Genomic DNA, 22,762 nt, shown 5'->3' on the forward strand with positions numbered 1-22,762 from the left:
CCAGGCAGCGCTGACCTGGCCGACGGAGCCTGCTGAAGGGGGGTGTCCAGGCGGTCCTGACCTGGCTGAGGGAGCCAGCCGAAGGGGGATGTCCAGGCAGCGCTGACCCGGCCAAGGGCACCAGCTGAACGGGGACATCCAGGCGGCACTGACCTGGTGGAGGGAACTGGCCTGCAGGAGGCGTCTGGATGGCGCTGACCCGAACGAGGGAGCCAGCCGATGAGGAGTGTCCGGGCGGTGCTGACCTGGCTGAGGGAGCCAGCTGAATGAGGGCGTCAAGCAGTACTGACCTGGCCGACAAGGGGCGCCCAGGCAGCGCTGAGCCAGTCGAGGGAGCTGGCTGAACGGCGCTGACTCGGCTGAAGGAGCCGGCCCACAGGCGTGTCTGGGCGGCGCTGACCTAGCTGCAGTCTCAGATCCAGCTCAGTCCCCCATGGCTCCCGGAGGCCAGTGCAGCTTCAGGAAATAGCATCAGCCTGGCCTGGCTCCGGGGGTGGTTCTGCCATCATGATGCCCTGGTGCAGCTTCTCCAGGGAGACCTTCATCTGGGGGGGTGAGGGTGGGGGGCAGGAGAGGTACCAGTTATTCCTGAATGGCTGACAGCTCATGAAGAGGGCTTCAGCCTTCTAGTCCTGGCTCCCAGCCCACCCCTCCCCCCATCTAGACTACACTCCCCTCAAAGCAGGGAGAGAACCCAGGAGTCCTGGTGCCCAGACACCCAACACACTAACCCCACTCCCCTTCCAGAGCTGAGGAGAGAAACCAGGAGTCCTGGTGCCCAGCCCCTCTACTCTAACCAGCAGATGACACTTTCCCCAGTGACTCCTCTTTCCTCGGGCTCCTGGATCACCAGATGGGCTGGGCTTCCACTAGGGTCCTGCTGTCAGACAGGGGGCACTCCAAGCAGCTTTGGGTGCAGGACTCAGGCTGGGTGACTGCGCATTGGTCCTGCTGTCCCCAAAGCTGAAGAGCAGGCACGGGGAGTCAGGCCCAGGGGGGCTGCACGAGCAGAGCTGCAGCCCCCCATGGGCAGAGACCCAAAGAGCCGAGCAAGCCTGGCCCGGCCTCGCAGCATCACCTCATCCAGCAGCTCCACAGAGGCCTCCAGGATCTGCCTCCACTTCTGCACTTCGGCACCATGGAAACGCCGCTGCAGCTCCAGGACCTCGGCCCACTCGCCTGCTGACCGGGGCAGCTTCCTGGGGGGCAGGAGGTCACTGCCTGCTGAAATGGGGGTCACCCCATCTGCCCCAAATGCCAGCTGCTGGGACCCCTCCCCTGGCACCTTGACCCCACCTCAACAATACCCAACCCCTCGCCTCTTGCGCTCCTCCTGCGGCCCCCTCCCTCGCCACTGGGATTGCCCCCATCACTCTGGCCTGTGTTCCCCACACTACCCCCCTTCCCCACTGCCAGAAATCTCCCCATTCCCCTCCCAGGCAGCCCCCTGCTGGGATCACTCACCCTCGGGCCAGTGCGGAAGCCTGCCAGGCCTGGAAAGCGCGGGCCGTATGCTCCAGCGCCCACAGCCGGTATAACAGCATCACGTTGAGAACCACTAGGACCAGCAGGCTGGGGGGAAAGGAAGGATGAGGGGCTGGCAGAGCATCGCCACAGGCCTGATCCTGGTTAAGGGTCACCCAGTGTCCCTAGAACACAGCCCTGAGTACATGGGGCAGAACCCAGCCATCCTGGTTCCCAGCCCCCTGCTCTAACCGCTACACCCCACTCCCTCCCAGAGCCAGGGAGAGAAACCAGGAGTTCTGGCCCTGCCCCCCAGTTACATGCATGACTGTCTCAGGCCCCATCTCCCTGCCCAGAACATGCTCAAGACAGGCTGTCAGATTTGCATACTGCGCTCTGATTGGTAGGGTCCGGAGCTGAGGCCTGCCACCATCCAGCATGTCAGTGGTATGCTGGCTAATCAGAGCGCAGTATGCAAATCATGCCACCTCAGTCAGTGCTCCAGAGTACTGGGAGCTCAGAACACTAGGGAGGGGGCTCGGCAGGGCAGGGGTGGTGCTGAGGGGGTGTCTTGGAGCACAAGGGGGAGGGTCAGGGGGTCCATGGCAGCCAGCGGGACATGGGGGTGGGGGGCAGGGGAGGTCACACTGTACCTCACACAGATCCTGTGAGGCAGCAGAGACAGAGGGAAGAAAAGAGACACATGAGTCCTCACCCCTGAAAATCATCTCATAGCTCCCTCCCCACACCCCCCCCTCCCCATACACACCCCCTCTTCCTACTCAACCCCTTCCCCCTCACACAACTCCCTTCACCAACAGTCCCTGCCTGGCCATGCACAGAGCAGCTCCCATCCCCCACCCCTAGCCCAGTCCAACACCTACATCCCAATTCAGGAAAGGGGCTGTGACTGTGCCCCCAGGGGGTGCCCCTACTCTACCACCTGGACTCTACCCCTTCACATCACCCAGAGTCCAGCCTGAGCCCGCCCCTGGATGGGTGTGCCCCAAATCCTGGACCCCCGTCACACAAAGCTCCACCTCCCCATTACTCCCATCAGAGCCCTGCCCCAGCTCCCCACATTATGCCCCCCAGAGCCCTGCCTGGCCCCCCACATCACTCCTCCAAAGAGCCCCAGACCCCTTTAGTCCCATCTCCCTATAGCTCAATCACCCACCCCTGCCTCCCCATAGCTCAGCCCCACATGCCCCTTACACCAGGCTGACGATGAGGATGAGGGTGGACACAGTGGGGCCCCGGCTCCGCTCCACGAGCTGCTGGGAGAGTTGGGCTGCCAGGCTGCCTGCGGGGAGAGGGGGCAGGTTAGGCGGGGGCCAGGCCAGCCCCATGTGCCCAGGAGTCACTCCCCATAGGGGACTGCAACAGCCCGTCTCCCATCCTCTGGGGGGGAGGAATAGCTGCCCCTGCAGGCTCCCTGATGGGGGACCATCGGGGACAAGGCATGTTCCCCCTTTCCGGGGGGGGTGGTGATGGGGGCAGGCTCCAGACAGGGTGATGGGGGTGCGTTCCCCATTACCTGGGTGTGGGGGATGGGGATGGGTTTGAGGGGGTGGGTTCCCTTTAGGATGGGATGGGGCTAGGGGCAGGTTCTGGGGGCAGATTACAGGAGGGGGCACATTTCCTTTGGATGGGGGGTAGGTTGTGGGTGGAGGGTTGTGCGCAGGTTCCCCTTTACCCGAGCGGGGGGACAGGTCCCCTCTAAACATGGGTGGGGATGGGGTGGGTTACATGCAGGGTCATGTTTTCCCTTACCAGAGGGGCGCAGGGGGCAGGGCCCTGTCTTGCTGGGGGGCAGCGTGGCCAGGGTGGGCTCAGCATGGGGGGCCCTCCAGCTCAGTGTGTGCTTCCTGCGGCGCAGCCCCCGCGGCTCCGTCCCACTGCCACTCTCCTCCAGCAGCGTCTTCTCCGCTCGTGCCAGCGCCAGCCCTGCAACACCAAGGGGGGTGAGATACCTGTGCCAGCCCTGTCAGGGGGTGAGATGCCTGGGGGGGGGGGCACACGCACCCCATGAAGCCCAGAGGGAGGAAGCCACATGGAGTTCAGGGCCCATCCCAACTGTGTCCCTCCAGCTGCCCTCAGCCCAGCTGTGTCACCCCCACCCAACCAATGGATTTATTGGGAAACCCCCTCTGACTGGCGGCCTGCCCTGCCCAGACCCCTTCACGTCACCTCCCCAGCCCCCTCACTTTACCCATCCCACTCCTTCCACCGCTCATGGGATACTACGCAGTGGGAATTTTCTTAGTATTTTGTTGAGTGCTGGATGTGCCTCAATTTCCCCAGTGTGCTGCATGTTTACCTAGCTGGAGGGAAAGGGGGGTTAATTTTGCAGAGACCCAGGGAACTGGGTGGGACTGTTGAATGGCTACCTAGACCCAGATGATGGCTGGACATTTTGTAACTCAGCAACTGATGACCCAGGGGCTACAACCAGGGAGAACAAAGCTGAGGTGGAGGCCAGGTGACCCTCTTTGCCCTGAAGGGGAATGAAGGATGGAGGAGAGGCAGCCAGGTGACCCTCTTTGCCCTGAAGGGGAATGAAGGATGGAGGAGGGACAGCTGGGCATGACTGAGGGTGGGTTGCTGGAAGCAGGTCTCAGCCTCCTGTTGGGGGTCTCGGGTGGAGATCAAGGCTTGGAGCTCTGGGTCTGACCAAGATGGACGTGGCTGGAACTTCCTGGGTTTGGTGCTAACAGATAACTTGCCTTCATTGTGCTCCAGACAGCTGATAAACCTTCTGTGTCACATGCTGCGGAGTTGGGATGCAGGGCTCTTTGGGGGCATGTGAGGCTTCCCCAGGTGTCCCATCCAGGCGGACTCTTTGGGGGGAGCTCACTGTGGAACAGGGGGCTGAACGTTCTGAGCTCAGACCTAGGAGGCGCTGAAGCCAAGGAGGCTTCTTGCCACAGTGAGAGTGTCTGCGGATGTTATCCTGAAGAGGGTCCTGCCTGGGTTTGATTCAGAGCTCTTCAAAAGCACCAAGCCTGTGACATGGCCCCATCTGCCCAGCCCCCCGTCGCCTCACCCGCCCTCCACCCACGTCATCTCTCTCGCCTCAGCAGCCCGCGCAGCCCCATCCACATTGGCCCCCAGTAGCCTCTTACCCCCCATATCTCCATCCCTGCCCGATACCCTCTGACAGCCCCCTGCCCCTCCAGGCCCCCCTCCCTCCACAGGCACCTCTGAGTCCCCAGAGCACTCCCAGACTCCAGCGCTGGGTACGCTCTTCAGCATCTGCCCTCTTACCCTGGCACTAGCCATCCCTCGCAGTCTCCGTCCATCCTGCCCCCCAACCCAGGTGCCAGAAACCCCGTACCCAGGTGCTGGAAGTACTCCTCCACACCGCTCCACGTGTTCTTCTCAATCAGGGCTCTCACCAGGTTCCAGGGCTGCTTCCGGTACCGGATCTCGGAGGAGACTCTGGGGAAGGCAGAGCCTGGGGGTGTGTGTGTGCGTGAATGATCTGCTCCTTGGGGAGCACTGGGGTGGAGGTGAGCTGCCAGACCAAGATGCTGGGAAGCAGCTCCCTAGAGTAGATGCAGTGGGGGCCTGTTGCCCAGAGATTCCCAGCAGCAGGCCCCCTTGTCACAGATCCCAAGGCCAGAAGGCATCATTGTGCTCATCTGAGCTGAGCCACCCCTAGCATGGGCCTGCCCTGAACGAATGCCTGCCCCCACCCCACGGCTGCAGCAGGGCCTCACCGTGGTCCTGGCTCCAGCTTTAGTCCCCCAGGGCCAAGAAAGATCAGCTCCACCCAGGCCAGTGCAGGGGGCTGCAGGACATTCAGGCTGAACTCCTGAGAGGGTCGGGAAGAGCTGAGCTTGGTTAGCCCCCAGAGCACGCTAAGAGGCTCCATGTGCACCCCATAAATCCAGCAGGGGGTGGGGGCAGGACAGGGCACAAGGCTCAATGAGGCTGGATTGGACAGGCGCCGGTGGTAATGGAGAGAAAATGGTTTCTGACGGTTGGAGGTGGGAGGATCTGTGGCAGCCCCCAGGAGCTGGGGGAACCAGTCCTGTTGCAGATGGAGCTCAGGACGTCCCTAGAGGGAGTACTCAGATGGGGCTGCCTGCCGAGTCGGGGACCTGCCAGCCCTATGTGGGCTTTACAGATGGGCAATGAATGGGAATCTGCACAGCCTGGGAAATTGTTCCAGGGCTTAGTTCTGGGCACAGTTCAGTTCCAGGCTGATTTAGTCCAGCTTCAACTTCCAGCTGCTGGCTGCTCGTGTTGGACTTTTGTCTGCTAGAGAGACGAGCCCAGCACTGGGTGTCTGACCCCATGCAGCAAAGCCAGACAGGAGCCTCACCCCTGACCCTACTCTGGGTTAAGTGAAAGAGCTGGAGCTCCGGGAGCCTCTCCCTCTCAGGTAGGGTTCCTGACCCTTTCTCATTCTTGGGGCTCTTCCTGGACTCTTCCCCAATTTATCACCATCCTCCTTGGCCTGTGGGCAACAGAACTGGACATAGGGGCCCAGCAGTGTCACACTAGGGCCAAACCTATACGGAAAATCACCTCCCTGCTTCTCCTCGAGATTCCCATTTGTGCATCCAGGGCTACATTAGTCCCTCTGGCCCCAGTGTTGCATGGGAACCCCATGTTCAGCTGGTATCTCTTTGGGAGATGCCACGGCTGGCAGCAGAAGAGAATACTGTTGACATAACACACTTAAAGAATAGGAATACTTGTGGCACCTTAGAGACTAACAAATCATTTCAGCATGACCTTTCGTGAGCTATGGCTCACTTCCTTGGATGCATAGAATGGTCCATGCATCCGAAGAAGTGAGCTGTAGCTCATGAAAGCTCATGCTGAAATAAATGTGTTAGTCTCTAAGGTGCCACAAGTATTCCTGTTCTTTTTGCGGACACAGACTAACATGGCTGCTACTCCGAAACATAACACACTTAGATCTTCTACAGCCTTTGACTTGAGACCACACAACATTTAGAATGACAAACCGAGACTGATACGAAATCGTCATGAACCACACTGAACGCATTCATGGCCAGCTAACAGAGGGCCCGAAACAAACCTGTAAACAGGAACCAGCCCTTGAGGGGGGTATCTCCAAGGGGTCCCGTAGGGATTGGGTCTTGGGCTGTGCTATTTGCAGCTTTATCAATGGTCTGAAAGAAAATTTCAATTCATCCCTGGTCGCATTAGCAGAGGACACACACTGGGGGAGCAGGAAATAACGCAGAGGCTGGATCACTGGCACAGAGCCACTGGGATGGGGGACTCCACAACCCCCAAATCTTTTCACCATCCCTGCTTCACACAGAGGAGGGACAGAGTCCTCCCGGCCTAAGCGCGTGGCCAACGCTCTTTGTGGCTAGCTGGACAGTTACATGGAGCCGTATTACAAGGTACCATGTGCTCATGGCCAGCTCACCAAGCCGTCCTGATTTTGCATCAGTCTCGGTTTGTCACTCTAAATGTCATGTAGTCCCAAGACAAAGGCCACAGATGATCTAAGTGTGTTACATCAACACTGTTCCCTCCTGCCACCAGCTTTGAAATCTCCTCCCAAAGAGACCAAGTTAGCGACAGGATCTATTCTCAATAAACCCATGGCGATTGGCATTAATTCCATCCCCCTCCTTTAATTTGTTATTAACTGAGTCCATATCAGCTGCTCCTTTCTCTCTCCCAGGATTGCTGTTAGGCTGTCAGGCCTATAATTACGCAGGCCATCCCCTTTACCCTTTTTAAAAGGGTGGCACAACAGTAGTTTTCTCCCAGGTCTCTGAAACTTCCCCAGTGCTCCAAGACTTACTGAAAATTAATCTTAACGGGCCAGTGAGTTCCTCAGCCAGCTCTTTTCAAACTCTTGGGTGCAAGTTCTCTGGACCTGCTGATTTCAAAGGGTCTGACTTTCATAGTGTGGAGCAGCCATGAGACAAAGAGAGTCAGCCACCAGAGGAATTCCCAGCACCACTCTCTGGATGGGGGGTGCCCCCCCAAGTCCCCCACTGCAGAGGAGCTCTGAGGCAGGGCGGTACCTGAGACGGGCCGTGCCTGTGGCCAGCGTGCTGATGCAGTAGCGGTGGGCGGTGTAGAAGTAGTCCTGGTAGGGGATGCCCTGCGTGATCACCTCCGAGTCCACCACGCAGGCACCGCTATCGGGGCTGGCACGGAACAGGGTCTGGGAGGAGGCCAGCTCTGCTCATCCCATCACAGGCCAGAAACAGCCCCGCATTGTCCCACCACGCCTGCCGCCATCCTGCACTTGCTACCTCCCACATGCTTGCCACCCCGCCCCGCGCAGTCCAGGCCCCCATCATGCTGTCCAGCCTCACCCCTGACCTGCCACCCTGCACCACGCACTCCAGCCCCGCACCATGCAGTCCAGCCCCACCCCTGACCTGTGCCCTGCACTGCACAGTCCAGTCCCCTCACCATGCAGTCCAGCCCCATCCCTAACCTGCCACCCTGCACCACGCAGTCCAGCCCCCCACCATGCAGTCAAGCCCCACCCGACCTGCCACCCCACACAGCGCAGTCCAGCCCACCCCGTCCAGCCCTCCCATCCCGCTACCCTGTATCTCTGCTCCTTCACGCCCTCCTGGGGCTCCACTGCCCCCTCACCTGCGTCTCCACCACAGCAGCTGCCTTAGGCCCCAGCGGGTTGCTGAGGGGGATGGTATAGGAGAGGACACGGCTCTGGTGGCACTTGCTCTTGCCACTCCATGAGGTCAGTGTCACATCTGGGGAGAGCAGGGGGTATGTCAGGACGGGGGGATCCTCCACTCAGGGGCCTCCCCCCATCTCCCCCCACACGTGCCTCTGGTCCCCAACTCCCAGATACAGGGCCCTGCCCTTGGTGGCACTAAACAGGCGTGGCCCAGTGGGGCGCCCGGCAGCATGAACACCCTTCCCTCCTGGGCCCTGCAGTGAGTTTGCTCCCCTCCAGCCAGAGCGAGTGCATGGCTAGCGTGGCCAGTGCTACAACAGGCATCAGCCGCCAGAGCTGGTGACCTATGTCCCCCAGCTGGCACAGGCCACATGGGTCATGCGCAGCACCAGGCGTGGGCCTGGTGCCCAGTTCAAGGCCTCCCCTGTACTGCAGTTGGCAGCTCCTTGGAGCACCAAGCCCAGACTCTATGAGGGCAGCAGGTCCCAGGTGTTGGGCGACACCTCACTGCACTGCCCTCCTGTGCCTGCCACACACATGCCCAACACCCACGGCTTGGGTGGTGTGGGGTGTGTGCCCTGGGGTGGAGAGTGCCCTCACCCTGCACTGGCTGCTCCTGGCCCTGCCCCACTCAGCTTCGGGATCTCCACAAGGCCACCTGGCCCGGAGCTACCGGGTACCCTGCCCCATACACCTTGACTTGGGCCAGCAGCGCCCCATAGGTGTCCTGAGGAGTGAGCCAGCCCCAGCCCTGCTGTCATCTGGAAGGTGGCAGGGAGCAGCCAGTTCATGGCCCCAGGGAAGACTCAGCCCCTAGCCTGCACCCCTGCCCTGCCCCACCTGTGAACTTGCGCTGGCACAGGAAACTCTGCATGAACGGCGAGTCGCTGAAGAGCATCTGCTGCAGCCGCTCAGCCCCCAGGCAATAGACGCAGTTCAGCACCACCCGCCCGGGCAGGTCTGAGAAGGTGTCCACCTCCACTGTCGGAAGAGAGGGGTGAGGAGCTGCCTGGGTCCTAACCCAGTTCTGGGAGGACAGTGGGATCAGAGCAGGCAGACTGGGAGCAAGGACTCCTAGGTTCTATTCCTGGCTCTGGGAGGGGAGTGATGCCTAGTGGTTAGAGCAGGGGGGCTGGGAGCCAGGACTCCTGGGTTCTCTCCTTGGCTCTGGGAGAGGGGTGAGGCCTAATGATTAAAGCTGAGGGCTGGTATGTTCGGGCAGGGCTGTCACCTTCATCCTGGATGGAGGAGGAGGAGGAGGAGGAGGAGGAGTTGCTGGTGTCAGTGGGGAGCTCCTCATGAGGCAGCAGGTCCCCCAGGGCAGGCAGTGGGTCCCCCCCCAGCACCACAGCCTTCAGGGGCTCCAGCACCGGTGTCGCTGTGCAGTTGGAGGCAGTATCCGCCTGGCTGTCCACATTCTCTTCGGGGTCCTCTGCCAGCTAGGGGGGGAAGGAAAAGTAAGGGGGGCCCAACATGGGCCCAAAACCTCCCTGAGCCTTGCTCCTTTCCTTCCCCAACCTCCCCTAGAACCAACTCCGGCCCTGACCTTCCCTTCCCCAACTCCCCAAAGCTCCCCCATCCCCACCCCCTTCTCCCCCAATACTCCCCCCCAAACTCCTATGGTGCTGGCAGCTGGCCAGCTCAGGGCAGGACCTGGAAGAGGGGTTAATTTACTGTGTGTGGGTAACAAAGGGCTGTTAACTAGGCTAACTAAGACAAGCCCATGCACTTGTGTTGACAGAAACCAAGAACTGATGGTAACTGTATTTACCAACATCCTGGTGGCTGTAACTGATTAACTGGTACCTGAAAATCCTTTTCACCTCTTGTCGCTCTGTATTACCTGCACATCCTGTATGCAGCTGTGCTCAGTTGTCAGTAGATGCAAAGTCCTGTAGCTAGCACGGAGTGTGAATTCACTGACTGGAAAACTGTTTGGCATGTCATGGCTATACGGTGTTTACAGGACCGAAGCTTCAGACTGAAGCATTCCATCATCAAAGCAAGTGTTACTGGGACTTTTCACAGCCTCAAGTGTCCATCACGTGTTGTGATGGGTTTTCTGTGTGGACACCTGTCCGCTGGCTCTGTGTGCGGGAGAGCTATAAACACCCCATTCATGGGCCTGAGCCAGCACCTCTGATCTGCTGAACTCTGACCAGGGAGTCTGAGCCATTGGACTGAGAATGGAACACATGGAAAGATTCGCAGAAGGACTCTAGAGATTTATGAAGAATTCACCAACATTAAATCTCTGCTAACAACTGGACTTATATATTCTCATTCACCTGTAATGTATTTTATCTGCTTTGACTTTGAATAAGGCTCAGTTCTTTTCTTAGCTAGTTTTAGACATTAAAGAAAATGGCTACCTGTACTGTCTATGGGGAGATCTGATCTGAGGTAAGTGACGAGTCCTTTGGGACTGGAAGAGCCTCATGTGTGGGGAATTTGGGTTTAATTGCCTTTCATCGCAAAGTGCAGTTTGGTTGGGGGGCAATGAAGGGCTGGAATGCCAAGGGACAGTCTGTGCTCCGTGGTAAAAGGGGTAGAGTGATCCAGGGGTACGTTTCAGTGCTGGCTTGGTGAAATCAAATGACAGAATACACCCCCAGCCTGGGATGTCCATCCTATTTTCTGGCTGGCTGTCCTGAGTTTGGCTTTCTCAGCTGTGAGTCACTCCAGGCACCATGACACCTCCCACAACCCCAGCCTCTGACCCTCCCAAGTCCTGTCCCCTCCCATCCCTCTCCTGGCCCTGCCCCCTCCCTTCCCCAGTTCGCCCCCACCAACCCTTCCCCCCACTCACTGAGGCTGCCCCATCACTGCTGCTGGCCAGTGAGTGGAAGCTCTGACTAGCGGCTGTCCTGGCCAACGTGGGGCTGGGCTCCAGCTTGAGGTCAGCAGCGCAGGGCAAGGCCAGGTCTCTCAGCTCGATGATGTCACTGAGCTCCCTGACTGGCCTGGAGGGGAGGAAGTCACTGGGGTGTCAGGGGTGACACAAGTGTCGAGGTCACTGGGTCCCGTGGGGTCAGGGATCACACCAGGGCAAGTCGCGGGGTCAGACACACGGGTAGGGGAGAGGGCGCCAGCTTGTCCAGGGGTGGGGGGAAAGGGCAGGGGCTTCCCATTTGACAGGGGTCCCAGGGTTCCCAACACTCGGGTGTGGCCAACCTACTCCAGCTTCCCCTTGGGCAAGAGGACCCAGACTCTCTCATGGGGCGATGGGGGAAGGTGCGGGGGAGGGGGGGGCAGGGAGCCAGATCTGAGGGCCCCGCAGAAGAGGTCGTAGGCCTGTGGCTGGCCCCATGCAGGGGGGGAGGGGGGCTCACGCTCACCCCGGGCCATTGAGCTCGTCAGTGGGGACAGGACAGACGTAGTCATCGTCCTCGCTGGTGAGGCCAAGCTCAGCGCCATAGCCCTGGTGGACGATATGCCAGAGCTCCCGGGGAGACAGCGTCTGGGGGCGAGAGACAGTGTTGGGAGGGGAGAGACAGCGTGGGGGGGGGACTGAGTTTGGGGGAGTGGGACAGCATGCGGGGGACAGCGTCTGGAGGGGAGAGGAACTGTGGGGGGGATAGCGTTTGGGGGGGAGAGAGACAGCGTCATGGGGACAGTGTTCGGGGGCAGGAGACAGTGTCGGGGGGGAGGAACAGTGTCAGGGGGGACAGCGCGGGGGGAAGGACAGCGTCGGGAGAGGGGAAGGAACAACATCGGGGAGAGACAGGGTCTGGAGGGGGGGTCAGGGGGGACACGATCAGTGACCCATGGGCCCCACTGCCAAGCCTCCGTTTGCACCCCCCAGGATCCCACCCCCGATCCTCAACCCCAAATTGCCCTCTATTACCCCCTATCCCCACCCTGGGCGCAGCCATACCTTCTCCAGTAGTGCATTCTGCCATAGGCGGAAGATCAACATGAAGCAGCGATCACGGGCTCCAAATGAGGTGAAGAAATGCTGGGGGGAGGGGGCAAGTCAGACCTCACCCCTGGCTCTCCTGGTGCCCCTCACTCCCGACCCGCAGCCCCTGCTAGCCCAGCCCTGGGCTCCCCCAGAGCTCTGCCAGGGCCCCTCACTCCCGACCCGCAGCCCCTGCTAGCCCAGCCCTGGGCTCCCCCTCTCTGCAGCTCTGCTGGTGCCCCTCACTCCTGACCAGCAGCCCCTACCAGCCCAGCTCCAGGCTCCCCCACACCTGTCCCATTCCTTCCCACAAGGAGGCCCAGCAGGGCACTGATGCTGCTCAGACAGTGGCCTCCAGCTGCCAGGAAATCCCCCTCCCCCTAGGTCCCAACTCAGAGTGATTTGGGAGAGGCCAGACTCAGTGTCCCTTGGGCAGCACTTCTGTGAGGGGCAGGGATGGGCATCACCCCTTGGTGCTCCCCAGCCCTGCCTCTTGGGGATCAGGGGGTCTCCACCTGACCCCTCCTTGGGTGAGAATGCCAGCAGCCACACAGAGCTGCAGGTAGGACCTGTCCCCTCTCCCTGTGGGGCTGCCCCCAGAGGACCCACCCAACTGTCTCTGTGTCTACCCTGCATCGGGCAGGGGCACCTGAGACGCCACAGTCCTCCCAGGAGAGGCTGTGTGGAGGCCAGACAGGGGCATGGGGCTGCCCCCCAAGGAGAGGGGCCCTAGGGTGGGGGAAGCCCGGGCCCTATCTCACCTTGTCAGCTGCAGTGCAGACCTGGATGGCATTGGGAATCAGCCTGGCCATCTTCTCCTTCTTCAGGCATTTCACCTCCCGCAGCGGGACAGAGATCTGCAAGGGGCAGCAGTCAGGGGGCTGCGCGGTAGGAGGGGCAGGGTTGAAGGGAGGTAAAAGGAAAGCTGGAGGCGGCCCAGGGCAGCAGTGGGAGGGACAGGAGGTGCCTGGGGAGAAGGGAAGCTGGAGGTGGCTCAGGGCAGCAGTGGGAGGGGCAGGAGGTGCCTGGGGAGAAGGGAAGCTGGAGGTGGCTCAGGGGAGCAGTGGGAGGGGCAGGGGGTACCTGGGAAGGGAGGGGAAGCTAGAGGTGGCCTGGAGCAGTAGTGGGAGGGGCAGGAGGTGCCTCAGGGGGAGGGGAGGCTGGACAGGAAGAACAGAGTTGAGGGGGTGGTAAAAGGGAAGCTGGAGGGCAGCAGTGGGAGGGGCAGGAAGGTGCCTGGTGGGCGAGAGGAAGCTGGAGGCAACCCAGGGCATCAGTGGGAGGGGCATACAAGCACCTGGGGGGAAGGGAAGCTGGGCAGGAGGGGCAGGGTGGGGATGGGGGCGGGAGTAAAAGGGAAGATGGAGGCGGCCCAGGGTGGCAGGGAAGTGATGAAGTGGGAATTTCTTAATGTTTTTTATGAATACTGTGTGTTTGCCTCAGTTTCCTTTATGTGTCACATAAGTATCTAGGTGGTGATCATTGCAGAGGCCCCTAGGGGGCGGGTGTGACTGCCAACTGGTTGCCTGGGCCAGACAATAGCCAGACATTCCATACCCTGGCAGCTAAGGCTGGGGCCCATGCTCTGCAAGTTAGACAGAGGTGGAGGCCAGGTGACCAGTTTGCTAGGGAAAGAGACAAAAGAAGGCAACTGGGTGTGACTGAGGCTAGGCTGCGGGAAGCTGGTCAGTCTCTTGGTTTGGGGACTTGAGGGAGAAATCCCTCCAAGATGGACTTTGCTGTAACTTCCTGCTCTCTGGCTGAGAGTCACTGCTGAGTGCGGAGCTGGGTTGGCCCTTTAGGGCGTGAGAGGCTTCCCTAGGTGTCCTAGTCAGGTAGACTCCCTGCAGAGAGCTCACGGCATGGAACAGGGGTGCTAAGCGCTCTGAGGTCAGACCCAGGAGGCACTGAAGCCGAGGAGACTGGCCCAGGTGAGTGTGTCCTGGCGGGTGTCATACTACAAAAGGGTCCTGTGTGAACTTCACTCAGAGTGGTTCCAGAGCACTGAGCCTGCTCGTCCATGGCAGCTGGTGGTAGCGGTGGGATATGCAGTAACCCATGGACAGTTGGCTGCTGAAGGCACTGGGAGCATCCTGCAGTAAGTGGCTGGGCGCAGTAAAACAAGAGGAATTAGAAGGAAGAGCGGAAAATGGTGTAGAACCACCTCTGTAAGATGGGCACTGTAGAGCTGTACAGAGGGAGAGCGCAACACATTGGAAAGTTCACCAAAGTGCAACTGATTGTGCAGCTGGAGAAGGATCGATCTAAGGAGCCAGTTCCTGACCCAAACTGGGCTAAAAGAGGGACTGGGAGCAGCCAGAGTAGCAGTAGGATGGTCCTAAGACCTATTTCCCCAGTCCAGCAAGGGGTCTTCACGACCGGGTCTCCCATTGGTAGATATGAAATGGAGGGAATTGGAGCTGAGGCAGGGGGACCCCCAGTGGTGAGTGGGGATAGACCCTGGGATGCCAATTCCTTAGGGAACCTAGATACTAACTTGCTGCCCCAGTTTAAGGAGGGGGGCTATGGATGCCGATCTCACTGCCTCCGAGAAGGCTTGCAGCGACCAGCTTGACTCTGCAGAAAGGCTCCAGTATCTAACTCCCTCAGGCCATAGAGGCATTCAGGCAAATGGATGGGGTGGAAACAGGAGACTAGGAACTGGTCGAGAAAGTGCCACTGCTTAAGTCTGGCTGACCCCGTAAGTGGTCAGAAAAGGTTTCGGAGTATGTGGCCTCCATGGAAATCACCACCCTGCTGGGAGAATATCTCTGCAAATGGGGGAAGGTCCCAGGGTCACCGTCAGCAAAAACATGTAGGACCTGGTGGGGCTGGAGCAGCTGTAGGAGATCAGCTCTCTGAATCTTACAGTGTGGTTAGTGGCCAGGAAGCCCAAAGACCTGCGGAGGGCAGGCAGGTTGGCCGATGAGTTTGTGGACAGCTGGTCTGGGTATGGGAAGTGACCACTAGGGGACTGGCCCGGGGACAAGTCCGAGGAAGGGGAGCCCGTAGAGGCACCCCCAGAGTGAACCTGGTGTTGGGGAGAGGCTGAGGGGTTGAACCTCCTCCAGGGGGCCTCAGGGACCTGACATTTAATTACTGCAGGCAGGACAGACATAAGGCTACGCAGTGCCCAAAGGTCAAGGAAGCATGGGTCACTGAGACCCCTGGAAGGGTTAACTTGGTGAAGGGAAGACAGCCTGTAAGTCAGGCTCAGAGAGCGGGCTGTCAGTCTGACAGACCCCAGCATATATGTCTGCTTGGAATCTCCTGGGCTCAGGCCCCTCCAATCACCAGTGCAGCATAAGGTGGTGGTCAATGGGGAGACATTCCTGGGATGGTGAGACTCTGGGACAGAGAGAACTGTTGTCAGGCCCTGGGTGGTGCAGCCCCACCAGATGCTGAGGGGCTGTGACCTGGGTGAAGGTCCCAGGTATGAAGCCATTCACCCTGCCATGGCTCAGACCCTGGGGCAGACACAGGAGGGATCAGGGTGGCTGGTAGTTAGGGTTCTCCAGGACATCAGCTGTGACATACTCTTGGGGAATGATTGTGTCTCTGAGACAGGATCCAGGCCCTGCTCCTGTAAGGCCCAAAGAGCTGAATTTGAATCCAGGGAACTAAGCGGCTGAGACTAAAGCTGTCAGTGAAAATGCAGATGACCTGGCTGGCAGGGGGGAGGAGTTGCTAAGCTCTGGAATACCTGCCTGTCTGTAATCAGAGCCCTGGAGCTGAGTGGCATAGGACAGAGGATTGGTCCAGTGGCCCGGTGCAGGGGAGAGTTAACTCACCCTGGCTCGGATGCTGTGAGCAAAGCAGCAGGCTCGCTGCCTGCCCTCACTGAGACAGCAGGGGCAAAGTTGAGATGGAGGGGATCAGAGACCCCAGCTGAGCATGGGGACCACAGCCAGGGCAGGACAGCTGCCAACCCAGATTGCCTTGTCCAGAGGTGTGAGAGGCCCCAAGGAAGGGGGAAGCAGCTGGAAGAGTGCTGCTGTTGACAGAGACGCCTGGTCAGAGTAGGGCCAAGGCAAAGATGGGAGAAATTAACCCAGAGAACCCAAATCCTAGCACTCCAGATTGGGGGCTAGGAGACATCCCGATTCCAGTTTGAACCCCAAAAGCTTTGGGGTGGCAAAAGGGCACAAGCCCCATAAAACCTCCCCATGTGTGGCCTGCGAGTATCATCAAGCAGACCAGACCCAGTGGGGGGCATGGAACTGGAAGAGACAGGTGTAACTCCCACCAAGGAATGGGAGAGGTGCTGGAGCATCTATGGGAACTGTGGGTTCAAACTTCCCCAGGTCACCCATTCGGTCTCGAAGTGGGGAGAGATGTGATGAAGTGGGAATGTTCTTCATGTTTTGTGTATGAAGTCTATGCATGCATCAGTTTCCCCTGTGTATGGCACAAGTTTCTAGGTGGTAGGACAAAGGTGTGTGATCCTTGCAGAGCCCCCTAGTGGGGGGGCGTGACTACCATCTGGCTGCGTAGGCACAGACAATGGCTGACACTTTGTATACTGGCCCATCCTCTGCAAGAGCCAGCTGTGAGGAGTTGGAGAAAAACAAGAGGTGGAGGCCAGGTGATCAATTTGCCAAGGAAAAGGACAAAGGATGGAGGAGGGCAGCTGGGCGTAACTGATGGGGCTGCTCAAAACTGGGGAGTCTTCTGGTTTGGGGACTTGGGGGAGAGCCCAGGGATCTGTGTCTCCCCCAGATGGACTCTGCTACTCTCTGTGCTAACAAGATCTGTCTCAGGCTGTGTTCCAGGAGGCTGCTAAACCTTCTGTGTCACACGCTGGCTGAGTCCCTGCTGAGTGCAGAGTGTGAGGCTTCCCCAGGTACCCTAGTTGGGCAGGCTCCCTGTGGGGAGCTCATGGGGTGAACAGGGACTGAACGCCCCGAGGTCAGACCCAGCAGCCACTGAAACTGAGGAGACTGGCCATGGTTACAGTGTGTCTAGGGGTCTCACACTACTTGAAGGCCGTGGCTGAATTTCACTCAGAGCTGTCCAAAGCACCCAGCCTGTGCACCCGTAACAAGGAGGGGAAGGGTCTGGGCCCCTGGGTGGAGGGGCAGAGGAGGTGGCCCAGGGCAGTGGGGACATGGCAGGGCTTGGGGATCCCTGCGGGGATGGGAAGCTGGAGGCAGCCCAGGGCAGCAGGGGCAGGGCAGAGCTCAGGGGCACTGAGGGGAGAGGGGCAGTGGCCCAGGGCAGCAGGGGAGGTGCAGGATTTGGGGGCACCTGGGGAGTGGAGCCTCAGGGTGTCTGGTGGGAGGGAGGGGCAGGGGAATCTGGCAGGGCCCAGGGCAGTGGGGGAGGTGCAGGATTCAGGAGTGCCTTGGGGGGAGCAGGGCCGCAGGGCACCTGAGGGGGGTCACTCACTGCTGTCTCCCAGCGGAAGATGTTGCTGTAGAAGCAGAGCCAGTTCTCGGACAGGTAGAGCCGCCCCTGGAGTAGGATGTCGCGCTGCAGCGCACAGGAGTAATCTGGGGAGAGGGGAGATGTCAAAGCCAGCCCAGTGGAGGGGCTGTGGCTGAGCTGGAAGTGGTGGGGCAGGGCTGGGTGAGTAGGGGCGGCGAGTCAGGAGTGAGGGGCACTCCCAAAGCTGGCGGGGGACAGGGCTGGGCTAGTAGGGGCTGCAGGGCAAGAGTGAGGGGCATCCGCAGAGCTGGGGGTACAGGAGAGAAAGACACTCCCATTTGACAGCACAGGGAGCAGGCCAGGTCTGTGGGGGGAAGGGAGCTGCCAGTGTGGGGGCCTGGGGAAAAGAGGGGGCAATAGCTCGTGGGGAGTGGGTACAGCAGGAGCCATAGGGTTCAGTGCCAGCACTGCCGCCCCCCCAACCCCAGACACAGGAGGTGAGCCCCCTGAGTGAGCAGGGACTGGAGGCAGGTGGGGAATAGTTGTGAAAACACCTGGGGGATGAGTGAGAAGATGCAGCGGGGCCTTGTTCCACGGCCCCCACTCCCTGCTCAGCCTGCTCCTTTGCACTCACATTCCCTCCCTGCTGGCCTCTGCTGCCCCTCCCCTGTCCCACACCCCTCCACTGGCCCTGCCCTCATGCCGATCCCACCTTGGTGCCCCTCCCCCATGGCCCCCCCTCACCCACAAGCAGCCGCTCGCTCTCCGGCAGCCCCTTGAAGATCCTGCGGAAATCCTCATTGCGCTGTTTGTACGTGGGGCTCAGCATCTGTGGGGGGATCAGGCCCATCAGGGGTGCAGCGAGCCATGTCCTACCCTCTGCAACTGTGGTGAGGGGGACTCTCAGCTATGTTTTTGGAGCATGCAGGGGCACCGGGGAGGGTCCCAGGGGGTCCCTGGGCCAGCCGCAGAGGGGACTCTGGGAGGGGAGGGGGGTCCTGGGAGGGCAGCGTTAAGGGGCTAGGAAAGTTCTGCCCAAGTTGCTCCCCTCCCCAACCCAGCCACTGGCTGCTCCAGGAAACAAAGAGGGGTGGGAGTCAGGCTGTAGCTCTCCCACGCAGAGCAGAGCTAGCAGGGAAAGAGAGCTCAGAGCACCCCCTGCCCCTCCCCCAACCAATCCCCTCCCCCTCCAGCCATGCTCCTCCCCTGCCCCTTCCCACCCAACTCCACATCAGAAATCACGGGGAAGAGGAAAGCATAAACGAAGACCCTCCCCACCCCCCTTCTTACTCCTCCCCCTCACTGCCCCCCATCTCCAGTAGGGCTGCAGGTGAGGGGGAAGGAAGGTCTCTGAAGGGAGCAGGGGGGCTGGGCTCAGCCCCATGAATGGGGGCCAGGACAGACAAAGCCCAGAGCAGGGGTGAGGGGCTCAGCACAGGGCTGGAGTAGCGATGAGGGTGGCTGGAGGGTGTTGTAGGGCTGGTCTGTCCCACCCCAGGGATGCACCCAGCTCTGGGCTGTGCTCAGATGAGGGAGGTCTCCAGAGTCCCTCCTGCCACCCCCTCACACAACTGCCAAGGTCAGAGATAGGGGTGCCCAGGGGCGAAGTGTAGCTGAACCCTGGGAGCTGGGCATGTGTGAGATGCTGGGGCTGCAGGCAGAGCCGGGGGGACTCACGCTGTACCAGCTTTGCGCTTTCTGGAAGGGAAAGAGAGAGACAGGTTAGAACAGGAGCCCCCCAGGGGTACACCCCCAAATCCTGCTCCCACCAAGATCCCCAGCCTCCTGTGGTACCCTCAAATCCTGCTCCCCGAAAAGGTACCTCCCAAATCCTGCTCCCACCAAGACCCCCAGCCCCCTGTGGTACCCCCAAAGCCCTGGTCTATCAGGACCCCCAGACGCATCCCAAAGCCTGCTCCCCCAGGGATAAACCCGCAAGCCCCTGAGTACTTGCCTCCCTAAGAGCCCTTCCCTGAGCATGATGCCCCAGGGGATACCTCCCAGAACCCTCCCAGAGGCTGGCCTCCAGGAATGGGCCCCCGAACACCTCCCAAGAACACCCAGGACCCCCACAGAGCCCTCAGTACTGCAATACAGAGCTCCTCCATAGGGATCCCAACAGCCCTGAATCCAGGGAGTCCCCAAACAACCCTCAATACACTGCAGACCTGGGGGGGCAGGGGTGGTCGATCAGAGGCTGCAGGTTGGGATTAAGGGGCACTGCAGAGCTGGGGGAAGCCCAGGGCTGGGTTAGCAGGGGCTGAGTGTCGGGATTAAGGGGTACTGGTAGACCTGGGAAGGGAGCCCAGGGCTGGGCTAGCAGGGGCACCCAGAAAGTCCCCAATATCCTGGCACCCCCCAACACCCACAGCCCCCCAGGATCCAGCCCCCCTCACCTTGTTGTTGCGGATGAAACTCCTGGCGCTCAGTGGGTAGTTGAGGGGGACGGACAAGGGGCCCCGATCTGGGGCACTCTCTGTGCTCTTTTCCACCATGGCACCTGCAGGGAGCTCAGGGAAGGTCCGGGGGGTCAGCAGTAGACGCTTTCGCAGGGACGGAGAGCTGCTAGGGCTGCTCCGGGGGGAGGGGCTGCCTGTGCTGGGGGAAGACAGAGTGAGGGGGGCCCCATGTATTCCTCCAGACCCCCTCCCCATTCCTCCCAGAGCCCTTCACTTCCCTTCCCTTAGCCCTCCAGTGCCTCCCTTCATTCCCTGCTCCCCATGTCCACCTGTGGCACACTGTACCTCAAAATAGCACCCTGTAACTCCCAGTCATCATTCATATATAGTTGTGATATTTCATACAAAGCATGCCATGTATGATATCATATGAAAGGTCATGATCTGCTAAAACCCCTTGTTCTGTCCAAATAGGTATATTGTTAGTGAGTATGAAGTTATGAGATTGTGCTATATGGTTGTTATTAAAATATGTTCTAAGTTTGAGAGTCTGTACTATATGGTGGTGACCCCAGCTCAGGAGGGTGTTAATCAACCATTAATCAGTTGGGGGGGGTGTAATCAAGCGATTTACAATTCAACAACAGTTGTGCAAGCACCACACCAGGGGATCGCTCAACCCTGTGACTCAGCAAAGTGCACCAGGACCCATCTGGGCAAGTGTCTTCCAGGCACATGGACTGAGGATGTAAAATAGGGAACAGAGGCATCATGCTTTGGCCTTTCTCCTCCCCTGGAAGCAACAAGGACCTGAGAAGACAAAGAACTTCAGGAGAGGAGACTGGTCCCAGGTTTAAGGGAGAAACCTATGTATTATGAATAAGGCAGTGAGCCTTTCATGGAGGTCACAGAAATCACAGATTCCTTGACTTTCCGGGACCTCTGGGACTTCCACAGCTGCTGCAGCTGGTGAGGCTGACGCCAGGGCGGCCCAAGCAACTGGGGCAGCCCTGGGGCCAGCTGCACCAGCCACTGCTCTGGCAGCCCCAAGCAACTGGTCCCAGGCGCTGCCCCAAGCAGTGGTCCGGGAGCAGCGGCAGTGCCCCAGGCTGCCCCTGCCAGGAGGAGAGGTACTGGTGGTGAGGCTTCAGACCGCCCCCCACCCCCAGGAGCAGCAGCGACGCTGGAGCACCCGCGCCCCAGCAGCAGCATCAATTGGAGCGCTCTGCCACCCTCCCAGCACCTAACATTTAGTTAGGGGTATTTTTAGTAAAAGTCACGACAAGTCACTGGCCGTGACTTTTTGGTTATTGCCCATGACCTGTCTGTGACTTTTACTAAAAAGACCCCTGCCTAAATTGTAGCCTTAATTATGAACCGTAACATCCACTGGGGCGAGAAACTTGCTTGAAAATACTGCCACGTGTGCTAAGGTTTAAGATTTAGGTTATGTGCTTATTTTTATTTTCTTTGATAACTTTCTCTGTCCTTTTATGTCTACCACTTATAATCACTTAAAACTGATCATTCTGTAGTTAATAATCCTGTTTTACATTCTGCCTAAAACAACGTGTTTTGCTTGAAGTGCTTGGGAAACCTCAGCTTGGAAACAAAAGTTGCTGCGTGTCCTCCCCATCTTGAGGGAGGGGTGGACTGGGTTATAAACATAAGCTGTACCGCCCAGGGCAGGACGGTACAGCTCGCGGGGGCGGGGGGGTTCGAGGAGCCAGAGGGAACTGGCTGGTGCCTTTCACTGCGCGATTCATGAAAGTTTCAGAGGCCTTCATGCAACCTAGCTGGGTGCGGGGCTCCACCTGCTGTTGTGCTGAGTGATGGGGGGGACAGGGAGGTGGGTTGCTGCTTGTCACTAGCAAAGCATACTGAGAGACAGCCCAGGCTGGAGAGTGAAGGGGGCACAGCAATACCCCAATTCCAGATTGTACCCTGGGGATCCCATCACCCCCCGCCCCCAGCTCTAGACAGGGCTGTTCTTGGAGCTAGGGACTAGAATCAGGAAATGCTTCTCCCATGGGATGACATGACTCTGATTCCAGAGGGGGCACCTGGGGATGCCCAAAATGGGGGGACAGCTCAGAGCAGGAGAAGAGACCCCCAAGGAGGCAGAGCCACAGGTGAGGGGAGCTCGTGGGTCTGATGGGGGATGGTGCCAGCTGGAGGGGGGGGACCTTGGGTCTGACAGGGGATAGTGCCAGCCGGGAGGCATGGCTGTGACAGGAGTGGTGACAGCTGGGAGGGGCCTGTGGGTCTGATGGGGGGTAGTGCCAGCCGGGGGGGATGGGCTGTGGGTCTGATGAAGGGTAGTCCCAGCCCAGTGCAGTGGGACTGAGCTGGAGCCGACTTACCCATCTCACAAATGGCTCTTTGTTCTCAGCTCCATCTTGACTCCACTCCCCAGTGCAGTCAAATGGCTCCATTGCCCCTGTCCACCCCTAGCCCAACCTCAGCATGCAGAGCCCAGGGGAAAGAGCCAGAACTGCAGTGGCAGGGGCTGCAGGTCGGGAGTGAGGAGCACTGGCAGAGCTGGGGACAGGGATGAGGCTGGCCAATGTTGTTGCCTCTAAAACTCCTCTCACCCTCTCCATCACATGCTCCCCCCCCATATCCCCTTGTGCTTGACACTTACTGGCCACCTGGGACTCAGCCTAGTGCCAAGGACAGCATGGGGGGCCCTGCTTCCTGGGCAGCTCCAGATCTGGTTGCTGTCACCTCCACCCCTCCTCGCAACATATGGCCAGGGCCAGCCTGACACTGCAACAGCTGCTGGGGGCCGGTGCATGAGGGGGAGGGGGCCTAGAACCTCCAGAACAGCCAGGGCAGGGGCAGCATGAGCCACCCACGCCTTCCCCCCAGCTGGGTTCAGGCCAAGCAGGAAGGGAGTCATGGCCAGCACTGGCCCCAATGCCCCCGTACAGTGTTATGGGGCACTGTGTGCAGGATATGTGTCTGGGGCTC

General features: G+C 59.6%; 1 protein-coding gene across 2 annotated transcripts; it reads right to left on the reverse strand.

Annotated features, from left to right (window-relative positions):
* Positions 1-394: 394 nt before the first annotated feature.
* GRAMD1A (GRAM domain containing 1A) lies at positions 395-22,313 on the reverse strand. 2 transcript variants are annotated; one of them, XM_032769334.2, is made up of 19 exons: positions 22,153-22,312; positions 19,787-19,988; positions 19,068-19,088; positions 18,135-18,219; positions 17,412-17,515; positions 12,785-12,880; positions 12,000-12,080; positions 11,461-11,582; positions 10,932-11,085; positions 9,354-9,561; positions 8,963-9,103; positions 8,077-8,195; positions 7,491-7,633; positions 4,802-4,905; positions 3,238-3,411; positions 2,680-2,767; positions 1,465-1,572; positions 1,079-1,199; positions 395-545 (listed from the first exon to the last, which is right to left on the reverse strand). In XM_032769334.2, exons 2-19 carry the CDS (start codon positions 19,883-19,885, stop codon positions 459-461), a joined length of 2,055 nt encoding a protein of 684 aa, XP_032625225.1. In that variant the 5' UTR covers positions 19,886-19,988; positions 22,153-22,312; the 3' UTR covers positions 395-458. The 2 variants fall into 2 exon arrangements, with proteins under 2 accessions (XP_032625225.1, XP_074927248.1); XM_075071147.1 differs by lacking the exon at positions 395-545 and having other exon boundaries at positions 1,152-1,224; positions 22,153-22,313.
* Positions 22,314-22,762: the final 449 nt, after the last annotated feature.

The sequence above is a fragment of the Chelonoidis abingdonii genome, chromosome 11, assembly GCF_003597395.2.
Source record: "Chelonoidis abingdonii isolate Lonesome George chromosome 11, CheloAbing_2.0, whole genome shotgun sequence".
NCBI lineage: Eukaryota > Metazoa > Chordata > Testudines > Testudinidae > Chelonoidis > Chelonoidis abingdonii.

Coding starts and splice junctions, on each gene's coding strand:
- GRAMD1A (XM_032769334.2), bottom strand. CDS start 19,885: ATGGTGGAAAAGAGCACAGAGAGTGCCCCAGATCGGGGCCCCTTGTCC. Junction 18,220..19,067: donor AAGCGCAAAGCTGGTACAGC/GTGAGTCCCCCC, acceptor ATCCCCCCACAG/ATGCTGAGCCCCACGTACAA. Junction 12,881..17,411: donor TCTTCCGCTGGGAGACAGCA/GTGAGTGACCCC, acceptor TGCCCCTTGCAG/ATCTCTGTCCCGCTGCGGGA.